At 41.1% G+C, this 16,939-nt stretch overlaps 3 protein-coding genes and 1 long non-coding RNA gene across 10 annotated transcripts in view; 2 read left to right on the forward strand and 2 right to left on the reverse strand.

The window, feature by feature from the left end:
* On the forward strand, positions 1 to 602 carry LOC112468530. Its single transcript, XR_003042414.1, has 3 exons — positions 1 to 54; positions 142 to 243; positions 516 to 602. It is a non-coding gene; the product is annotated as an uncharacterized LOC112468530 (long non-coding RNA).
* The window catches only part of LOC112468484 (adenylosuccinate lyase), a 24,257-nt gene extending 15,771 nt beyond the window's left edge, over positions 1 to 8,486 (reverse strand). Inside the window, exons 1-5 of one of the 4 annotated variants that reach the window (XM_025037691.1) lie at positions 8,446 to 8,486; positions 8,123 to 8,330; positions 6,697 to 7,175; positions 6,038 to 6,238; positions 1,801 to 2,959 (exon numbers count right to left, since the gene is read on the reverse strand). In XM_025037691.1, the coding sequence (XP_024893459.1) occupies positions 1,823 to 2,959; positions 6,038 to 6,238; positions 6,697 to 7,175; positions 8,123 to 8,330 (2,025 nt within the window). In that variant the 5' untranslated portion in view covers positions 8,446 to 8,486 and the 3' untranslated portion in view covers positions 1,801 to 1,822. Of the gene's footprint in view, positions 1 to 522; positions 2,960 to 4,114; positions 4,359 to 6,037; positions 6,239 to 6,696; positions 7,176 to 8,122 lie in introns of those variants that run through there. The other 3 variants (XM_025037684.1, XM_025037701.1, XM_025037696.1) reach the window with 3 other exon arrangements.
* A 1,379-nt stretch (positions 8,487 to 9,865) lies between these two features.
* Positions 9,866 to 16,317, forward strand: LOC112468362. 2 transcript variants are annotated; one of them, XM_025037498.1, is made up of 7 exons: positions 9,866 to 9,960; positions 10,482 to 10,713; positions 11,309 to 11,435; positions 11,787 to 11,884; positions 13,085 to 13,298; positions 13,917 to 14,424; positions 14,963 to 16,317. In XM_025037498.1, the coding sequence occupies exons 2-7, from the start codon at positions 10,675 to 10,677 to the stop codon at positions 15,273 to 15,275; spliced, it is 1,299 nt and encodes a 432-aa protein (XP_024893266.1). In that variant the 5' UTR covers positions 9,866 to 9,960; positions 10,482 to 10,674; the 3' UTR covers positions 15,276 to 16,317. The 2 variants fall into 2 exon arrangements, with proteins under 2 accessions (XP_024893266.1, XP_024893274.1); XM_025037506.1 differs by lacking the exon at positions 9,866 to 9,960 and adding an exon at positions 9,966 to 10,017.
* LOC112468346 (unconventional myosin-XV) overlaps positions 15,981 to 16,939 on the reverse strand; it is a 40,810-nt gene continuing 39,851 nt past the window's right edge. For 2 of the 3 annotated variants that reach the window (XM_025037487.1, XM_025037481.1), the window contains exon 33: positions 15,981 to 16,899. In XM_025037487.1, the coding sequence (XP_024893255.1) occupies positions 16,666 to 16,899 (234 nt within the window). In that variant the 3' untranslated portion in view covers positions 15,981 to 16,665. The remainder of the gene's footprint in view (positions 16,900 to 16,939) is intronic. The other variant, XM_025037475.1, reaches the window with a different exon arrangement.

Consider the following 16,939-nt stretch of genomic DNA (forward strand, 5'->3'; position numbering starts at 1 on the left):
AATCCTATAATTGATCAGTTGAACGATGCTTGTTCGCTCTGTAGACGACAGAAGGTGATTTTAAAGCGACAATACTATAATCTCACTATTCTAAACATTTCTCGAGTCTTTGCTTCGTACTACCTCAATCGCACTTTTCAGATCTTAACGCCAACTTCGGACAATTCCAGATGCTACATCGTCTTCAAGGATAAAAGGGGGAAATACTTTTGTGAATTTTGCGCCCCGCTGGACAGTAAAAAGGTAAATAACTCTATTCCTACTACGAATTGACTAAACACATACACAGGCGCGTGTTTGCCTAATATAAAAATAAAAAAAATCGGGAAAAAATCAAAATTTTTTTTCGGTTCAAGTAGAAATAAATTTTATATTAAAAAAAAATTTTTTTAATTTTTTTTTTCAATAAAAAAAATTATTTGCGTGCAGTTTGCTAAATAAAATCATAGTTTGGGAGAAGGGCAAACAAATTACTTAACTAAATTGATTCGATTAAAACTATTTAATGACTTCAGATAACAAGCAGGCTCGAAGGCACGGATTTAAGAAAGCTACGGTGTACCAATTGTCGATTGCATTTCCGTGATCGAGGCGTCAGAACTGTAAGTGTCGATATAATGGTTCCATAAAAGATTCGTTTAAAATTCGATGACCAGAAATAATTTCCATTCGCAGAATGTTAAACCGAAATCGGACACTTGCCCGAGATGTGGTCGATCGCAAAGACACGCGGCTTCTCCCTCCTCCACGTAAATAGGTTGCCATTAAAACTTACAGATACATCGCGGCGATATCGCGCGTGTCACAACCGGAAACGTCGACCGTGATCGCTTCGTTAAAAATCTTTATTCCTTACAATAATAGTCATTAGGAACGGCGATTAAGGAACACACAGAATACTCGTCCTCGCGCGGAACATGCTGAGAAAAAAATAAGCAGCGCTGATCGCGTTGTTGATTATTTAGCTGTAACTTAATGTGTAAGATAATACTATCGGAAGAACATGATTCATACTTCTTTGCGACATTCCTCATGAAACATGATGTACTCAATTGCCGCCAAATTGCGGCGGGATGCGCGTCGCTCCGTAATCTGCTGTAAACATTATTTAAATGTAGCGCTAGCTTTGTCGATTTATTGTCGATTTTATCATTTATCTTTCGTCTTCGGTTTTGTATTCTTAAAATATAGCGTGATTTCTCGGATGTGGCTTGTTTAATTTCACGGGAGATCTCGGATCTCTCTTCTCTCACTCCAAGCGCGTGACGATAACAAAAAATATGGCAATAAAAAATCTAAAACCCATTAAAAACTACGCGATTAGAAAATACACGTGGGTGGTCTTCTTAATCTCACTTTCAAAATAAATATAGTAAATATTTAAACGCGAGACACTTAATCCAATATAAATTTGCACGCAAACGTGCCTTGCAAGCGAGCCGCTATTTAAATCGCTATTAGATCGTTAAAAAATAGATACTGCCAACGATTATACGTGGTTTCAAAAAAAAAAGGTAACATGGCATTGATAAAATGCTATAAAATAAAAAAAAATTGCGCGAGTCATATTGAGCTGTAGGTTGAGAAAACTGTGATGAGTTTAACACTTACACTAAAAAAAAAAAAAGAAATTTTTGTGCTACTTACTAGCTACCTACTACTAACTCTTTGGCAGCAAGGTCACTAATTAAAAACGAAAAATGTGTCTAATGAATGCCCCATTAGTAAACATAAATAAACATAAAAACGCCGCTGTTCTCTATAAAACCTACGTAAAGTCTCAAAAGTGAGGAACGAAAAGAGGGGCGGAAAGGAAGAAAAATTACAGCTGGGCGCGAACGGTTTCCTGCTTCAAGATCGGCCTGGGGCGTTTCTCGTCGTTCCCGTCGAGCGGGAAAAAGCAGGACGTCGCGTTTTCCGCGTTCGTGCAGATCGGCGTGAAGTTCAAAAGAAGAGGCGAGTAATTTTGCGCTGCGTAGCACGACGCGGCGGGTTTGTTGATCGTGCGCGACGTCGCGTCGTTGCTTCCCGTTGCTTTCAGGACTCCAGCGCGCCAGAATTCGTAGTCGCTGCCGAGCTTCTCGCCGACCTGGACGGGGCTCGGATCCGTCGACGCGATCGATCCGTGGGCGCCGATCTGCTCGTTGCGCCCGAACGACCGACACTCGTAGCCGTCGCGAGCGTGATGGGAGACGAGCGAGGATTGCGGATAAGCTACCACGTCCTTGGAATAGAGATAAGTCGGCGGCTTCTGCAGCAGCACGTAACACGGATAATTCTGATAGCGAACGGCCGCGATCGGCCGGGTCTGATCGGCCACTTTGTTGGCCAAGAAATTGTAATAGGTCGGGCAATTCGAGACGCTGGAATCGCCCGAGTATTGGTATCCGTTGAGCAAGGGAGGCTGCGACATGGGATACGTCGTGCCGTTCTCCCAATCGCGCGGCGACTTGCTCGGCATTTTATCCAGGAACAAGCTCTCATCCGAGGTCTTCGGGCTGCCGGAACTCGTGGGCGAGTTGGGCAACGGCGGCACCAGATTCGAGTTCCACATGTCGAAGTTGGGAAAGCTGTCCGCGTCCTTCTTCCGTTGCGCCTTGTCCTGGAAGTGGTAATACCCGTTCAGCGGCTGCACGTTGTCGTTGATGTCCATGAACACCATCTGCGGCTTCTTGTCGTCGCCATCCAGCGATGAATCGTCCATGGACGACATGGCCAGCATAGTGGAATAGCGGGTGGTGTTGCAGTTGCGATTGATGGACTTGCTGAACGGTCCGCCGTCGGTCTTGCCGCCGTTGCCGCCGTTTGGCGGGCAGATCGGCGGAATTTGCTTACGGCCGCGATTAGAATCGTTCGGCGTCGGCGGTGCCGGCGGCGTGGACGCGGCCTTCTTGGACTGCAGGTACTTCCGCGTGATCTGCACGTCGCCCTTGTCGTCGACCGTGCCACGATCTTCGTACTAACGACACGGCACGATATTACGATTCATGCGAAGAAATTAGATGTGTACCGATTCGCCGATTCGATTGACATAATCCCGAAACAATACAAAAATATCTAATGGAGAATATGCTGGATTTTCCATAGATATAGATAGTATGACTGTCTACGGAATATTTTTTTTTTCACAAAAGAAAAACGTGATAAAAATAATACAGAAAAAGAGCAGAAATATTTAACTTTAAATTAATTGATAACTATTGTCAGTGTAATCGAAGCGTGAATAAATGTCTGCCAGAATACGAAGAGAGAGGTCATCATCATCGTGAAAATCATCTGTGAGATATTTTCCGTCTTTTTCATTGTAAAATGTTATGTACATATAATACAGTGAAATAACGTCATATTGGAATGTGCACTTCATTGTTTCATAATTTCCTGAAATTTTCGTAGTTCATTGATATCAAGATCCAAATCTGGACGCATTTCAACGCCACTCATTAGATTGTAATTAATCATAATTCTTTTATGTTAAAAATGATACGCAAATAACCTTCGTGGACCGAGATAACTGTGTTTTCGAAATGTAGCGCGTCAATCGATAAGCTGTGTGGCAATATAACGTGGTAAAAATAAGTTTCGTAATCTTCTCGCGAAGCCTACTTGCCGTATACTTGTTTCCCGCGGACGATCGAAATTTTTCCGCTCAGAAATGTCCAACGCGCGAATCTCTTATTCACAGAATCCGCAGGAGTTACGAAATGTAACGTTAAACCACGTTTGTATTCCGTCAAACGTAGCGTGACACGTGTCTACTTTCAACCAACTGTGTACACTGTAAAAAAATTTTGTAAAATTACAACTATTATAGTGGGTAATTTTGAGACCCACTATAATAGGTGTAAATTTCCACACATCTGTAATTTGTGTAATTGTAATACAAAATTACTTTTTCCTTCCGAACTGTAATTTTACAAAATTTTTTTACAGTGTAAATATAAATTTCGTTGTTTACGAGAAGAAAGGTTCGCTCGCAAATACTACACGGTCTAGTTCTTATGTCTACGAGCAATGTCAACAATACAGTACAAAATTAGTGTTCCTTATTATGGGGACTCTATACAGAACAGAGAGACAGACACAGACCGGTAGGCTTGTGTTTGGAGCCACGTACCATTTCAGCCTTGGCCAGATAAACCCAGAGCCTGCGCCACGTGCCGAACTTGTTCTGGTCGCTGAAATTGTAGCGCATTTCCGTCGAGGCGTACCGGGTCGATAGAGGGCTGCGATAGTCGCAATGATCGTCGCTCGGCACTTTCGAGGCACTCATGGTTGATCGACGAGAGAGAGCAAGAGAAACCGTCTGACACGACCGCGTGAATGAAACTACGCGCGATCAGCTGATACCTCGTCATCTGGCCGAGTCGCCGAGACTGAGGGCGATTGATTAAAATACAGCGTACGAGCGCGCCTCGTCTTGGAAAGCACGCGAACCTGCTGCAAACGGGTCGCCGTTCAGCTCCGCCGATGCTCCAGCAACGAATAAACCCGGAGACGAATTAACTTATGATATAAGGCCCGGTGTTCATAGCCAGATCTTATATTTAAGATCGTCTTAAGTCTGATCGAAAGCAGTCTTAAGACTCCGTCCGACTATGAATAACCGCCCGTTAAGGACGTTCTCTTGTCCTTATATTAGAAAATCGATTTTCTTAGAATTTTCTTGAAACTGTGAATATACATTAATTTAGGTGTGCTTTATGCGTGGTATAAATTGCAGTACCGCTTCCGATATAAAAAATAAAGATACTGAACCTCAAAGTTAAAAAAAAAATTTTTTTTAATTTAATTTTTTTTAGTTTTGATATTTTTTCCTTATAGAACTCGACGAGAGAAGCAACTTTGGTCCTTTTGGCCAACCTCGTATCTCTTACCGTTTGGCCTGGAAAACCTTTTCATTAGTAAAAGTTGAAACTTTGTGGCTCAGTATCTTGATTTTTTATACCGGAAGAGATACTGAAATTTAATACCACGCATAAAGCACACCTAAATTAACGTATATTCACAGTTTCAAGAAAATCCTAAGAAAATCGATTTCTAGTATAAGGACGAGAGAACGTCCTTAATTACATGAATGAACTCAATAAACGCGACGACGAATGAACGCGGCAACGAGTAAACGAAGCGACAAATAAACCCAACAACGAATGAATGCAAGCAATGAATGAACGCAGCAACAAATTAACAATGAAATTATGGCTGCATTGCGATATTTACTGTCAGTACTGAAAATCTATATTTTTCTGTATTTTGCGTCACGTGTACTATAGATTTTCAGTACTGACAGTGAATATCGGAATACAGTAACACTATAGTGCTGATTCCAAGTGAGCAGTTTGGCTGCAGCCTCTTCAGACAAATAAAAAAAGAAGAAAAAATTTACTCTGACACTAAACATGAATCTATCTTAAATATATAGGCGTTAATTCAGAGTTTACGTCAAATTGCAAGCTTTCACAGGTATATGTTTTATACAATTTAAATTGAACAGTCCCAAAAAAGAAATAAAATTAAGTAAAAATACGCAGGATATAATTCAAACTAGATATTTCGGAGCTGACTAAACGACGATAACAATACATTTTATAAGATTTTTATTTCAAATCTTTCACCTGTTAATTGGACTTTGTTAGGCAGGAATTCATCGTTCCAGCACTTTAATCGTGGCAATAACAGTAATATGCGCATCCCAATATGACGTACAGTTCAACGAAAAAAAGGAAAATTCTATAAATCTTATCATAATTCATTATTGTCCCTCTTCATTCTTACAACTTAAATTGAAGCAGTGCAAAAGGAAAAAGAATTTATATCAAATTATAATTGTAAGAAACTTAAAAGAAATCATGACTATTTTGAAAATTACCACGCACGTAAAAATAAAAAAATGATAATTAATTTTCAAATAAAAATCGGTCGAAAAAGCAAACTCGCAAAATTGGAGTAGAATTCAGTGCTTCAATTTCGATCGTTGAAATCTGATATCATTTTTGTTCAATAAAAAAATAAAAGTTATAATTATAAATTTCCTCCTCACCACGTTAGAAGGATTCCAATCGACACGCGCCCATTCGACGTGTACATCGTTGCATTTGAAGAGCCTTTCAGGCCTCAATTTTCGTCTCGCCAAGGCTGCGTTGCGATGCGATTTGAAGGAAACTATAGCATAGGCCGCGTCATGATTCGGAAATCGATAGATAGATACGTACTCGATATCCCATGCTGACGCATAAATCACCTAATTGCATAATGAAAAAAAAAACAACAAATTAACATTTTCAGAATAAGAATTAATCGAGTAAACATGCGTGTATTAATTTAGAAATTACGATATTACGTAATAATACATTCAGTATGAAAAAAAGAATAAAAAGTAAAACCTACTTTTCAAAGCGATCTTTATATCTTTGGAGAAGTTACTAAAAAAAATATACAACTCCCACAAAAAACTTTAATTATTTATAATGTTACTTATCCACTTTATATGATCTGCAATTCACGTCAAATAAGACAGAATTGTAATTATAATTTCATGTGCCACGCGATATAGAAAGCACAATGAAAATACACAATATACACATGCGTGCACGCGCATTAAAATATGCACATCAAAATAAACGGCATATAAAATTATAAATAAAATTATATTCTGATATTTGACGTAAATTATAAAATAAAAGACGACTAAAGGCTTACTCTGACGACTTCTTCCGACCCGATATGCCACGGTAGGGGACCGACGTAGAGCTTGCATTTGTTGACGCTCGCGAGGACACGTATCTTCCTGCCCGGCGAGATCTCGTACTCGTCCAGCTCGGCGATGGCGCGCGCCGCGTCCTCCGGATTTGTATACATGATGAAGCAATATCCCCTCGTCAGCTCGGCCATGTCGACCATCAGCCGAATTTGAAAGACCTCGCCGACCATTTTGAACAACGGGTACAGGGTGTCCTCGTAGATCGTCTTCGGGATCCGGCCGACGAAGATCTCGCACTCTATGCCGGGGGTCGGCCCGCTCCAGCGCATCGGCTGGATGCTGAGGATCCTCTGTCCGTTGATCTGCGTGGAGGCCAGCTTGTGCTCGTGCAGAAGCCGAAGGACGTTCTTGTGCGTTTGCAATTGCCGTCGTAAAGCGGGGCACATAAGCGACGGCTTCACGTTGATCCTCTCACTTCCTGTATAGACATTATTGAAGATATAAATGTAATATATTAGTAATACATATAGAGATAAACTTTAATAGAAGAGAATATTGAATTCTTTTTACGTTAAAGAAATATTTGTTGTTGAGAGATATCCGGAGAACCATATCAATTCATAGGCATAAATATATGCAACCATTATCTCAGAAATTAGTAATATTGTTTAAAAACAATGGAAAAAAAATGAGTTTTCGATAACAATGCAATTATTGCTTTTGAGATTAAAATGTAATAAATTTAGATATCTTAGAAACGCACAAATATAAAAAAATAACTTGAATTAATGACAACAATTCCTTTTTTTCTTTCATAACTCTATAACTTTAATGAGATATGAAACGGCTTGTACAATGCGTTGAATAGGCGATTCTCTTATGTTGCGGTACGATGTACTAATAATAAATACTGCGTCACTGTATCTATGGAGAAACGTTGCTCGAACTAACGCACATTATTGTACATACTCGTTCATGAAATACTATTCTGGAAGGCACATTTTAATTCGACCGAGTCTATATAATGAAAAACACTTCGAATGACGAACTAATGAAGAACGAAAGAGACGTCGACCAGAAATGCGAAAACAGTGTAAATACTTGTAGGTATATCAAAAATGCATTCGACATGCTTCCAGAAACAAGCGGATCTTCCTTTTCCTCCGTCGATTTTTCATTACTTTCCCTTCGACCTGGCAGTTCGCAATTGTAATAATTTCAGAATATCATTACCTTGTTAATTTACAATGACATAAAACACACATCTGGTTTGTCTGAAAATGATCTGTTTTTATTAACAAACGCTATCTCCTAGTGTCCCAGGCGTGTGTTTATAAATATTCCGTGCGAATAAAAAGCACGCGCTCTCTAATTAACGTAGACGAAAAAAAAGAAGAAGAACAAAGCAGCACATCCTCGACTTACCGTTGTCGAAATTTTCCAGGTCCAGGGACGCCTCCTGTTCCACGATGCCCACGGCATTCTCGATATCGGCGACGGAGAACTGCGGCCAGGACGCGATTTCCTCGCTCTTCGCGTTCTTCATCCGCCGAAGCTCGCGCTTTTCTTCCTTCCTGCCGCCTCTCCTCCGGTTACTTCCTTTGCGGCCCTCCCTTGATTTAGTGCTCTCCATCTTCACACACAATCCCGATCAATATAAATCGATATATCAGCTGCTTCAGAACGATCTCGATATATACATATATGCATACGTATGTATATGTATATATGCTTATGTATAAACGTACATATGCATAATATAATTGTTCTGCGCGCGCGTCGATGCGGGACCGCGTGATGATTGTAAATCGAATTATTTGTCGCGATGCGAGGAACCGGAGGAACTGATTCTGCCCGGCCAGCCCGGCGAGAAGACGAGCCGGATAAGCCCGATTATGCGCTCGTCGAGGTGGGACAAAATAAATTCGGATGTATCGGGATTGGCGGACAATTTAGCGTGGAAGGGATAGAATTTGCCTTCGTCTCCCGTCCCGTCCTTCCTCTCCGCTCGCGCCCCCCGGCACTTCGCTATTTCGCTTCCTCCGGCTCCCAGGAGTCCCAGGGGGAACGTAGGGGTACGATCGCCGGCCGGCGGCTCGACTTTCATCTGTCAATCGCGTCGCCACGTCGGGATTTCAGATTCCACGGGCCACACACACACACGCGCCACCAAACAATCGGTATTATTGTGTGCCACGTGCCTGTGTGTATATCGGCGACACGCACGTGCGTTACGATTACGTAGTAGCTTCTAATCCAAATAGATCCGGAAGGTTCGGGGAAACTGGTGAAACGATGTTACGCCATTATGAATTATGACTTCCAAGGAGATTGTTTATACGTATAAAAAATGTAACTTTATATGTATGTCTTTTTAGCTAATGATATTCAATCGCGGACTGTACTAACGAAATACTAAAGATAAAAGTATCCTACTTCTTCATGAACTGTGAATAGTTGTCAACATTTTTTTCTTTTATGTTATTTATTTATATAGATACATATATTCTATCTAGAAGTCAATCATAATCATTGATATTATGTAATATGTCTTTTAATACTTTATATTTGTTTTATGTGTTTATCGTAATTTTATATTTCTCATTACTTTTCATCGCTCACTCTTATCGCTCGGGAATATTTGTGAATGTAATATATAACTCTTTTCTCTCTCTCTCTCTCTCTCTCTCTCTTTTTTCTCTCTCTCTCTCTCTCTCTCAATTATTAAAGTACATTCTACTTTAAAATTTATATACTTCTATTTGTCCGAAATTGTCTCTTTTACATTTAGATAAATGAAATTTCTATGAAGTTGTTCTATGAAACGCGGTGCGCTGCTCATTTTCTTTCGAGAGATTCAAATCGCCTCGTCTTTTCTCGTGAATGAGGAGATTCAAATCGCTTCGCCTTTTCTCTCGCGAGGTGTAAAGTGTCGACTGTGTCGAGGAGCGTCGAAGACAGTACTAGGAGCTAGGAGCAGAGATTTGAACGCGCGTTGCGAACGGGTTCAAGGTGCGAGGCGCGCGACGAGCCTCTCCGTGACACATATCCGCAGGTTCGCATCGTCCTGCGCCATTGCACCGTGTGATAATAGCATTGTTACTTGTGTCGTTCGCATGCAGCCAGTCCTTATTACATGACACACGGTGCCGCCAACCTGGGCAACTGCGCCTTCGCTATATCTTCTCTTGTCAGTCGTCGCTCGAGCGCGTCGCGACGCGAAGCCTTCTTTTTCCGTGTTACCTGTCTTGTGACTGCTACAGGTGATAATATACTGGTTTTCACTTATCGAACAGTCAACTGGAACGTTAGAGATAACGGTAGAACGTTCCAAGCGACTAAAACTATCAATTTATTTGTAAAAATAACACTTTTTAGCACTCGAAAAAGTGTGAAAAAACGCAGACGTTTCAGGAAAATTATTTTTTCATCAAAATACAATTTTTAAGTTTGTATTTCATTCAAATTAATTTACTTTCTGTGTAAAATAATTTTTTTGTTTTACCGATATTTGTAATTTAAAAACGTATTTCATGTATAAAGTGTATGTAAACTTTCTTTTTCGTCAAAAATTTTGTCATTTTTTGTAATATTCACAGATAAACGGACAGTATTGTGCAGATGTAAAAAAAATACCATTTATTTTTTTAAATTGCAAATTTTTTAATCGTAAATCTTGAAACTGATTTATGTTACGTGTTTTGCCGTAAGAAACGCTTAGTTATACAGAAATTTTTATCCCGTTTCTCCTATCAGAATGTGACTAAATTTTTCGTCCCTACAGCCAATGACGTATCCTCGCGACAGAAACTGATTGTTAAGACGAATACTGGGATTTCAAAGGAAAATGAGAACGGTTTGTTAATAGCCTGAGAAATCACGTAATGCTTCGCCGAAAAGAGACGACACTTTCGCAAACGGCCGCTTGTTCACCGTTCCTTTAGTTCGCCTAGTAGCGCGTCTTTAGTGATCGCATCATGTGGAACCGCAAGGTGTTCATCAGAATAATCGAAGTGGTACGTAGATGTATCTTCAGTTTAACGCGTAAAAATTAATTTCGCCATTTATTAATTTAGCCTTTGCTGAGAGTTGAAATTAATGGAATTTCAATGCGTTCAGATTTTAAAATTGTCCACACTAGGTAAAAAATAAACTCATCAATTTTCTATTTAGTTTTTAAATTTTGCTTCTGGAAAGATAGCCGAGTCTAAAGTCAGCTAAGTCTAATGTCTACATTTCTATAATAGCAATAAATGTGCTAAAACAATTATCGATTTGCGTAACGATCCGTGACACTATAATGAGGCAGTGACTAGTGCAAGATATATTTTCCTATATTTGTATGTTAGCTCAAACTTTATCGGTAAATACTTTATCGAACCTATCGATTCGAATTCATGATTCTCCGACATCTTCTGCAGAATTGTAAAATTAGGAGAGCTGTGTGCGTGTGCGTCAAACATTGCAGCTCCTGTGCGTCGCCTCAAACGTTAAATATTTTATCGAAACAATATCGATTCGAAACCTCTCGGTGTTAATTACACGATTCTCCCATATCACCTGCGAAGTTACAATGAGACGAGAAGAAAAATCGCGTGCGTCGAATTGCAGCTCCTGTGCGTCGCGTGCGTCGTGGCGCTTAGAGTGACGGACGATGAGAGCCGAAGGGTGTTCCATTACCTGAGGAATCGCAGCAGGGAGTGGTCGCTGCTGAACAACGTGACGTGGGGCAGCATAGGTACTTACGTAGAAAAAAAGAGGAAGTGTCAAATCAAAACTTATACACTGATCGTATATACGCAACAATCTATAATCTTCTTATAAGAATTTCAACCTTTTTCTTTTAGTCAAACCAAACTATAATATAAATAATTTTCTTCGCGCAATATAATTTCTGATCTCATTTCAGGATTATAGACTGTTGCATGTAGATATACGAATATACATATACATCTTGATTTAACACCTCTTTTTTTCCGTGTAACTCGCATGATTCAAGCACCCGGATCCTGGCTCTCTCGCGTGTCGAGCGTCGACTCGCGAGTCACTGACGAGTCACACTCATTTCCCGTATTTCCGTGTATTTCAGGCGCTGCCCTCGCGACCGCGACCTGCGGCGGATACATCATCATAACGACGGGTCTTTTGATCGCCGCGGCGACCGGGGAGCTCCGCGGCCGAAAGACGGTAATTGCTTTCCTTTTTTTTTTCCTCTCACTCCATTTCTGTGACACGGAATGCGTCGTATAGCTGCGTTTCGTAACACACTGTGTCAACGGAACCATAATGACGCGGCAGCGTTTTGATTGTACGAAGAGCGGGAGAGATTGGGAGAGCGAATGTTAGAAAAAAAAAGAGGAAAAGAAATCGCGGCATATATTGTACTTCCAAAAAGCTACGAATCTATTTTGGAATGAAGTTGCTTTTCTGGATTGATAGATGGGGCGTCAATATGTCTCTGTCTTCGTCTGAGAAAAAAGAAAGTTGACGCAAGCTCGCTCTGACAAGCTTTTCATATTTACGCTTTTTTCTCTAGAATTTGTTAAAAAAGGGGGGAACTAAAGATATTTATGTAGTAAAATAAGATTTATCTCGCTTCTTCATCAGTTTCTATCGTTAATAATAAACTACGTTAATAATAAATCGCGCGGAGTCATCCCTGTCAGCAAGAGCGAAGACGTTTTGCCGCGGGAATAGCGACAGAAATTCCACGTGCAGCGCATTGCAGAAGAGCGATGGCGGGAGCGGGACTCGTCTCGACCGCGCCGACGGCGCACCGAGATCCTTCCCAGGCGCTTTTAATTTATTCCGAGGTTGGTCGTGTGCAAAGTGAAAATATACCGCGTAAATCGCGGCGATAACGGTGGCGTGAGAAAATCGGTAGCGCGACGCGCGCGAACTACGAAGGTGCCATTGAGGGGGCCAAGGATAAGAGAATATTCTCCTCAACGCGTGCCGGACTCGCCCCGCCGCAACGTCCGTCGTCCACGTAATCGCAGCCTTGGTCAGTCACGACACGTAACGTAACTCATTTAAATGAGTCATAACTGAGGTTGGGACCGGCCGATCTTGAACGGGCTGCATAATGTGCGTTATATAGATATTTCCTGTATTCCCGCCGTGTCCCGCAATACAAAATAAATACATCGTTCGAAAACCGCAACGGCACGCATACCGATCTTCGCGTTCCGGACAGCCCTGAGCTCGCAATACTTACTTCGTACCGATTGTTTTCTTCTTTTCCTCCTTTTTTTCCTTTCGTCGCAAGGTTGTTGGATAATGAGTTTTCATGCATAATCAATCGGCCGCGCCAAGCGTAAATAGATCGCGTCGGCGCTAAAAAATCACGCAGGTGTAACGGATCTAACAAGCCCGATTGAATCGCAGGAATTTTTCCTCCTCGGCCTGGGTGTGATTCTCTTCGGGATAGTCGGCGCCTTGTCGTTGGCGTCCATCGACAGCGTTCCCGAGGACCTGGTTGACAATGCCGCGGTTTTGGGCGCGCTGTGCTTGATCACCGCGTTGGTGTTCATCGGAGATTTGCTGATGAGCCCGCCCCGCCAGAAGGACAAGCAGGACGAAGCGCGAATCCTCGAGAAAGGTACGATTATTAATTAAATCAATTTGATAAAAAAAAATTATTAGATTAAATTGGATTATACATACATATGTATATATGCCTTGATGGGAATATTTTAATGAAAATTATAATGAAATTTTACTGAAATGTATTCGAAATTTTCTCTTTATTTCATTATTTCCATCAATATTTCAGTAAAAATTCGGGTTTCAGTTAAATTCAGTAAATTTCATGGTATCTAATATTTTGAAAAATTTGTTATTACTTTTGTGCGAATAGTATAACTTAACTTTCCTTATATTTCACATTATTACATTTCATAAGAAAAATTATGATTTATTTTGAAATATATTCAGTAATTTTTCTGTAACTTTTATCTCATTTTTCACCAATTTCGTAGTACTTTCAGCAAAATATTTCCATTAGGGTACGTATATATATAATCTACATATAAGCAAAATAAGATATATTAAATATCAAAAGAATTCTGACGCAACGCTCTGTTTATGGAAGACATCCCAATGCAATTATTGCGGCTTATTAATCCTTATTAATCTTTTTATCTACTTTGTTTATACTTTCAAGTAAGATTTTTTAATAAATTTATCTATTTTTAAAAAATAATATATTTTAAAATAGAGAAACGTCAGGTGACGCCGGTGGTGACCGCCGAGGACGCGAAAAAGTCGAAACCAACCGTCGTCAAGATCCCCGAGGACGAGAACGGTCGCGTGAACGATGCTTTCCAGAAGGCGGAAGGTCGCTCCGATTCCGCGAGATCGCAGCAGGAATCGCCCGGTACGCGTCCGCGGGACACCCGGGACGATCGCGAGCTTCGCGGCGATCAGGAGCCGCGGGAACGCGCGCAGAATTTCGAGAATGGCCGAGCTCTGCGCGACTCGCAGCGGTACCGGGAGATCGAGGTGCCGCGTACGGTCGCGTACGATCCCGATCGCAGGATCGAGGAGTCCAGGATAATATACAAGAGCCGGGACATCTATCAGCGGCCGATCGACGAGCTCGACACGCCGCGCTTCCCGACCGAGTACGAAAAGGGCGACCCGGTCTTCGCGAGGATCGTCAATCCGAGCGTGAAGATCATGAAGGTCGAGCGAGACGTCGAAGAGGCGCTCGATAACTACAACAGGTGATTTCTCTCGCGTACGGAGACTCCCTCGGTTCGGAAATTTCATTTAAGCGCCGGCAATGCCTGGCGTCAGTCATCTTGGATCACCCTGTTGGGGCCACGAAAACGCACGCGAACGATTCTTGCTTCTCGCGCGAATTATTTATTTTTAATGTAATATTTATAAATTTATTTAATACTTAATATAATTTATTTATATTATTTTATTTAATATTTAATATATTTATAAAAAAAACTGAGAGCGCATTTCGCCAGGTTATGAATTCTTCATCTTTGAAGTGAGTTGATTGACATTAAATTGTGTAAGATAATTGTTGCGTGTCTCATATTTCTCACTCTACTTCCTCCAATATTCACAAAACAATTAAGAACTGGAAATCTTACTCAGAATTAAGATACATCGAAATGGAGAATTACTTGCGCGGACGTGAGTCGTCAGAATCGCTCGCGCTCCCTCGTTTCCGACGTTATGATTCAAGATGCGTGACGCACCGAGAGTGCCGGCTCTTAAATATAATTTTGTTTGAACGGCGAGCAGATATTCGGACAACAGCCAGTACGACAACGTGCCCACCAGGATGCGAGGACATTCCGGGATCCTGAAAGGTCATCAACGCGACGTGTCCTTCAACGTGCCACCTCCGCCCAAGGATTATCGATCCAAAAGATCCAAGGACGACATTGAGATGCTGGACGAATATTTCGGCGTGCTGAGAACCACCGGCACGCAGACTGCAAGGTCACCGTCCTCGCCGACCGATCCGGGATACGTTCGGCACACTGCAAGTAACTGGCCGCAGGACGTTAAGTCGAGCACGCCGAGACCTAGCCCGGAACACTCGAGAATTTAACCCTTTCATGCACACGCGGGCACTCTTTCTCTAATTACAAATTAATTGGCCAATTTTAGTTTAGTAAGAACATTAATTATTTTTTTTCTCTAATTAGTAAAATTAATAATTAAAACTTGAAGATTTTTTCTTCACTAACAAGTACTATCTCTTATAATTATTATCTGTATTCTGTTATCTCTGTAATTTAATTTGTTAAATATTTTCACAAATAATTTAGCCATGAAAGGATTAAAGCAAGATGCAATAATCGTTGATATTATATGTACTCTTCGATATTTTACAAGATTTTTGTATAGAGACGTAATAACAAAGGGACAAACCTCGTTAAGTCCAAAAAGATTTTACACTCTCGAAAAAAAAATGTTATAAAATTGAACAAAAATTTTTTATGTACATACATAATTGACTCGAGACTCATTTGATTCTTCGACTCAAGCTCAAATTTCAAGATAATGAAGCAAAATGTAGATTTTTGGACTTAATTATTGTGTATTAGGAACACGCGAGATGCCACAACGCATTTATATTTAAATAGTTAATTATAAATAAATTAGAAGAATAGCTGTATCACAGAACTGCAATAATTTCGGAGCCTTAATAAGCCTCTCAATATTTTCTGTTGGTTTACGTATGCGTTATTTTTGAAAGTTTTACTTTGCAGACCTGTGCAATAGTCGGGATTGCGAGATAAAACTCGGGAAGGAATAACACATCTGTTTTTTTTTTTACACGTAAAAATTTCAATATAAAGTTAATATCTTCGTTCACATCTCATACTTCTATATGCATATACGTACAATTATTATTAATAATCTGATGATAACATATAATCGCTGCATGGTTAGTCATCTGTTCAACACTCATCCGGGACGTGTGTTAATATCAGTGTGTTAATATTACACCGCCGCGATTGATATAATTTTTATTCGCGTTTACGCCTTGTCTGTGTTTTCTTTATGTGTGTAAACTCGTTAAAACGTATAAATAAATGCTATACAAGTCCATCGTTTCAAGTCACCCGATATGGACGATTTAGATACTTGAGCATTCGTTCTTTTCTCCTTCACGATCCTTCCTTCCAGCGAGTCCTACGAATATCCCTGATGACGGATTAGCTGCACCGTCGTCCGTTACGGCACGGGCTGGTACATTGGAACGAGCTTATCCCACTTGGTACCCGATGTAGCTTTTGAACTCAAGGTCGGTATACCTCACGCAGGTCACGTTAAGAACAATGCCGTGATTTATATTGGCTACACTCGCGGCATCGCGCTATACGTTACGGTACATTAATCGAGGGGCTTGGTTACCGCCCTGTGCAGATTGACTAATCCGGATCGGATATCATCAGTCGCGAAGGAGGATGCGCCGCGTTAGGCGAGGATGCTTATCTCATGCCGAGCCCGATACCGGCACCACCTTGAGCGTTGGATGTCCTCTGCTCCATGGTGATGTACTGTCTGATGAGGCGGGAGATCTCATGGGCCTGCTCCGTCTGCAGCCTAGTGATACGCTGCTGCATCAGATTGCCGCACTTCATGTCGAGGTAGAGCGTGCCCTCTTCGGACTTGACCTTCCTGGTGGAGATCACCTCGGAGTAGGGGTAATGGTACAGCGTCTCCTAAAAGACGCGGGACACACGATTAAATTACACGCGGAGG

Source organism: Temnothorax curvispinosus, unplaced genomic scaffold, assembly GCF_003070985.1.
Source record: "Temnothorax curvispinosus isolate PA1 unplaced genomic scaffold, ASM307098v1 QBEX01001787.1, whole genome shotgun sequence".
Lineage (NCBI taxonomy): Eukaryota > Metazoa > Arthropoda > Insecta > Hymenoptera > Formicidae > Temnothorax > Temnothorax curvispinosus.

Bases quoted from the DNA above. Each gene is read 5' to 3' on its own strand.
- LOC112468362 (XM_025037498.1), top strand. From the start codon at position 10,675: ATGTGGAACCGCAAGGTGTTCATCAGAATAATCGAAGTG. The intron at 10,714-11,308 runs GTACGTAGATGT...GTCGAATTGCAG, and splicing joins TCATCAGAATAATCGAAGTG to CTCCTGTGCGTCGCGTGCGT. The intron at 11,436-11,786 runs GTACTTACGTAG...CGTGTATTTCAG, and splicing joins CGTGACGTGGGGCAGCATAG to GCGCTGCCCTCGCGACCGCG.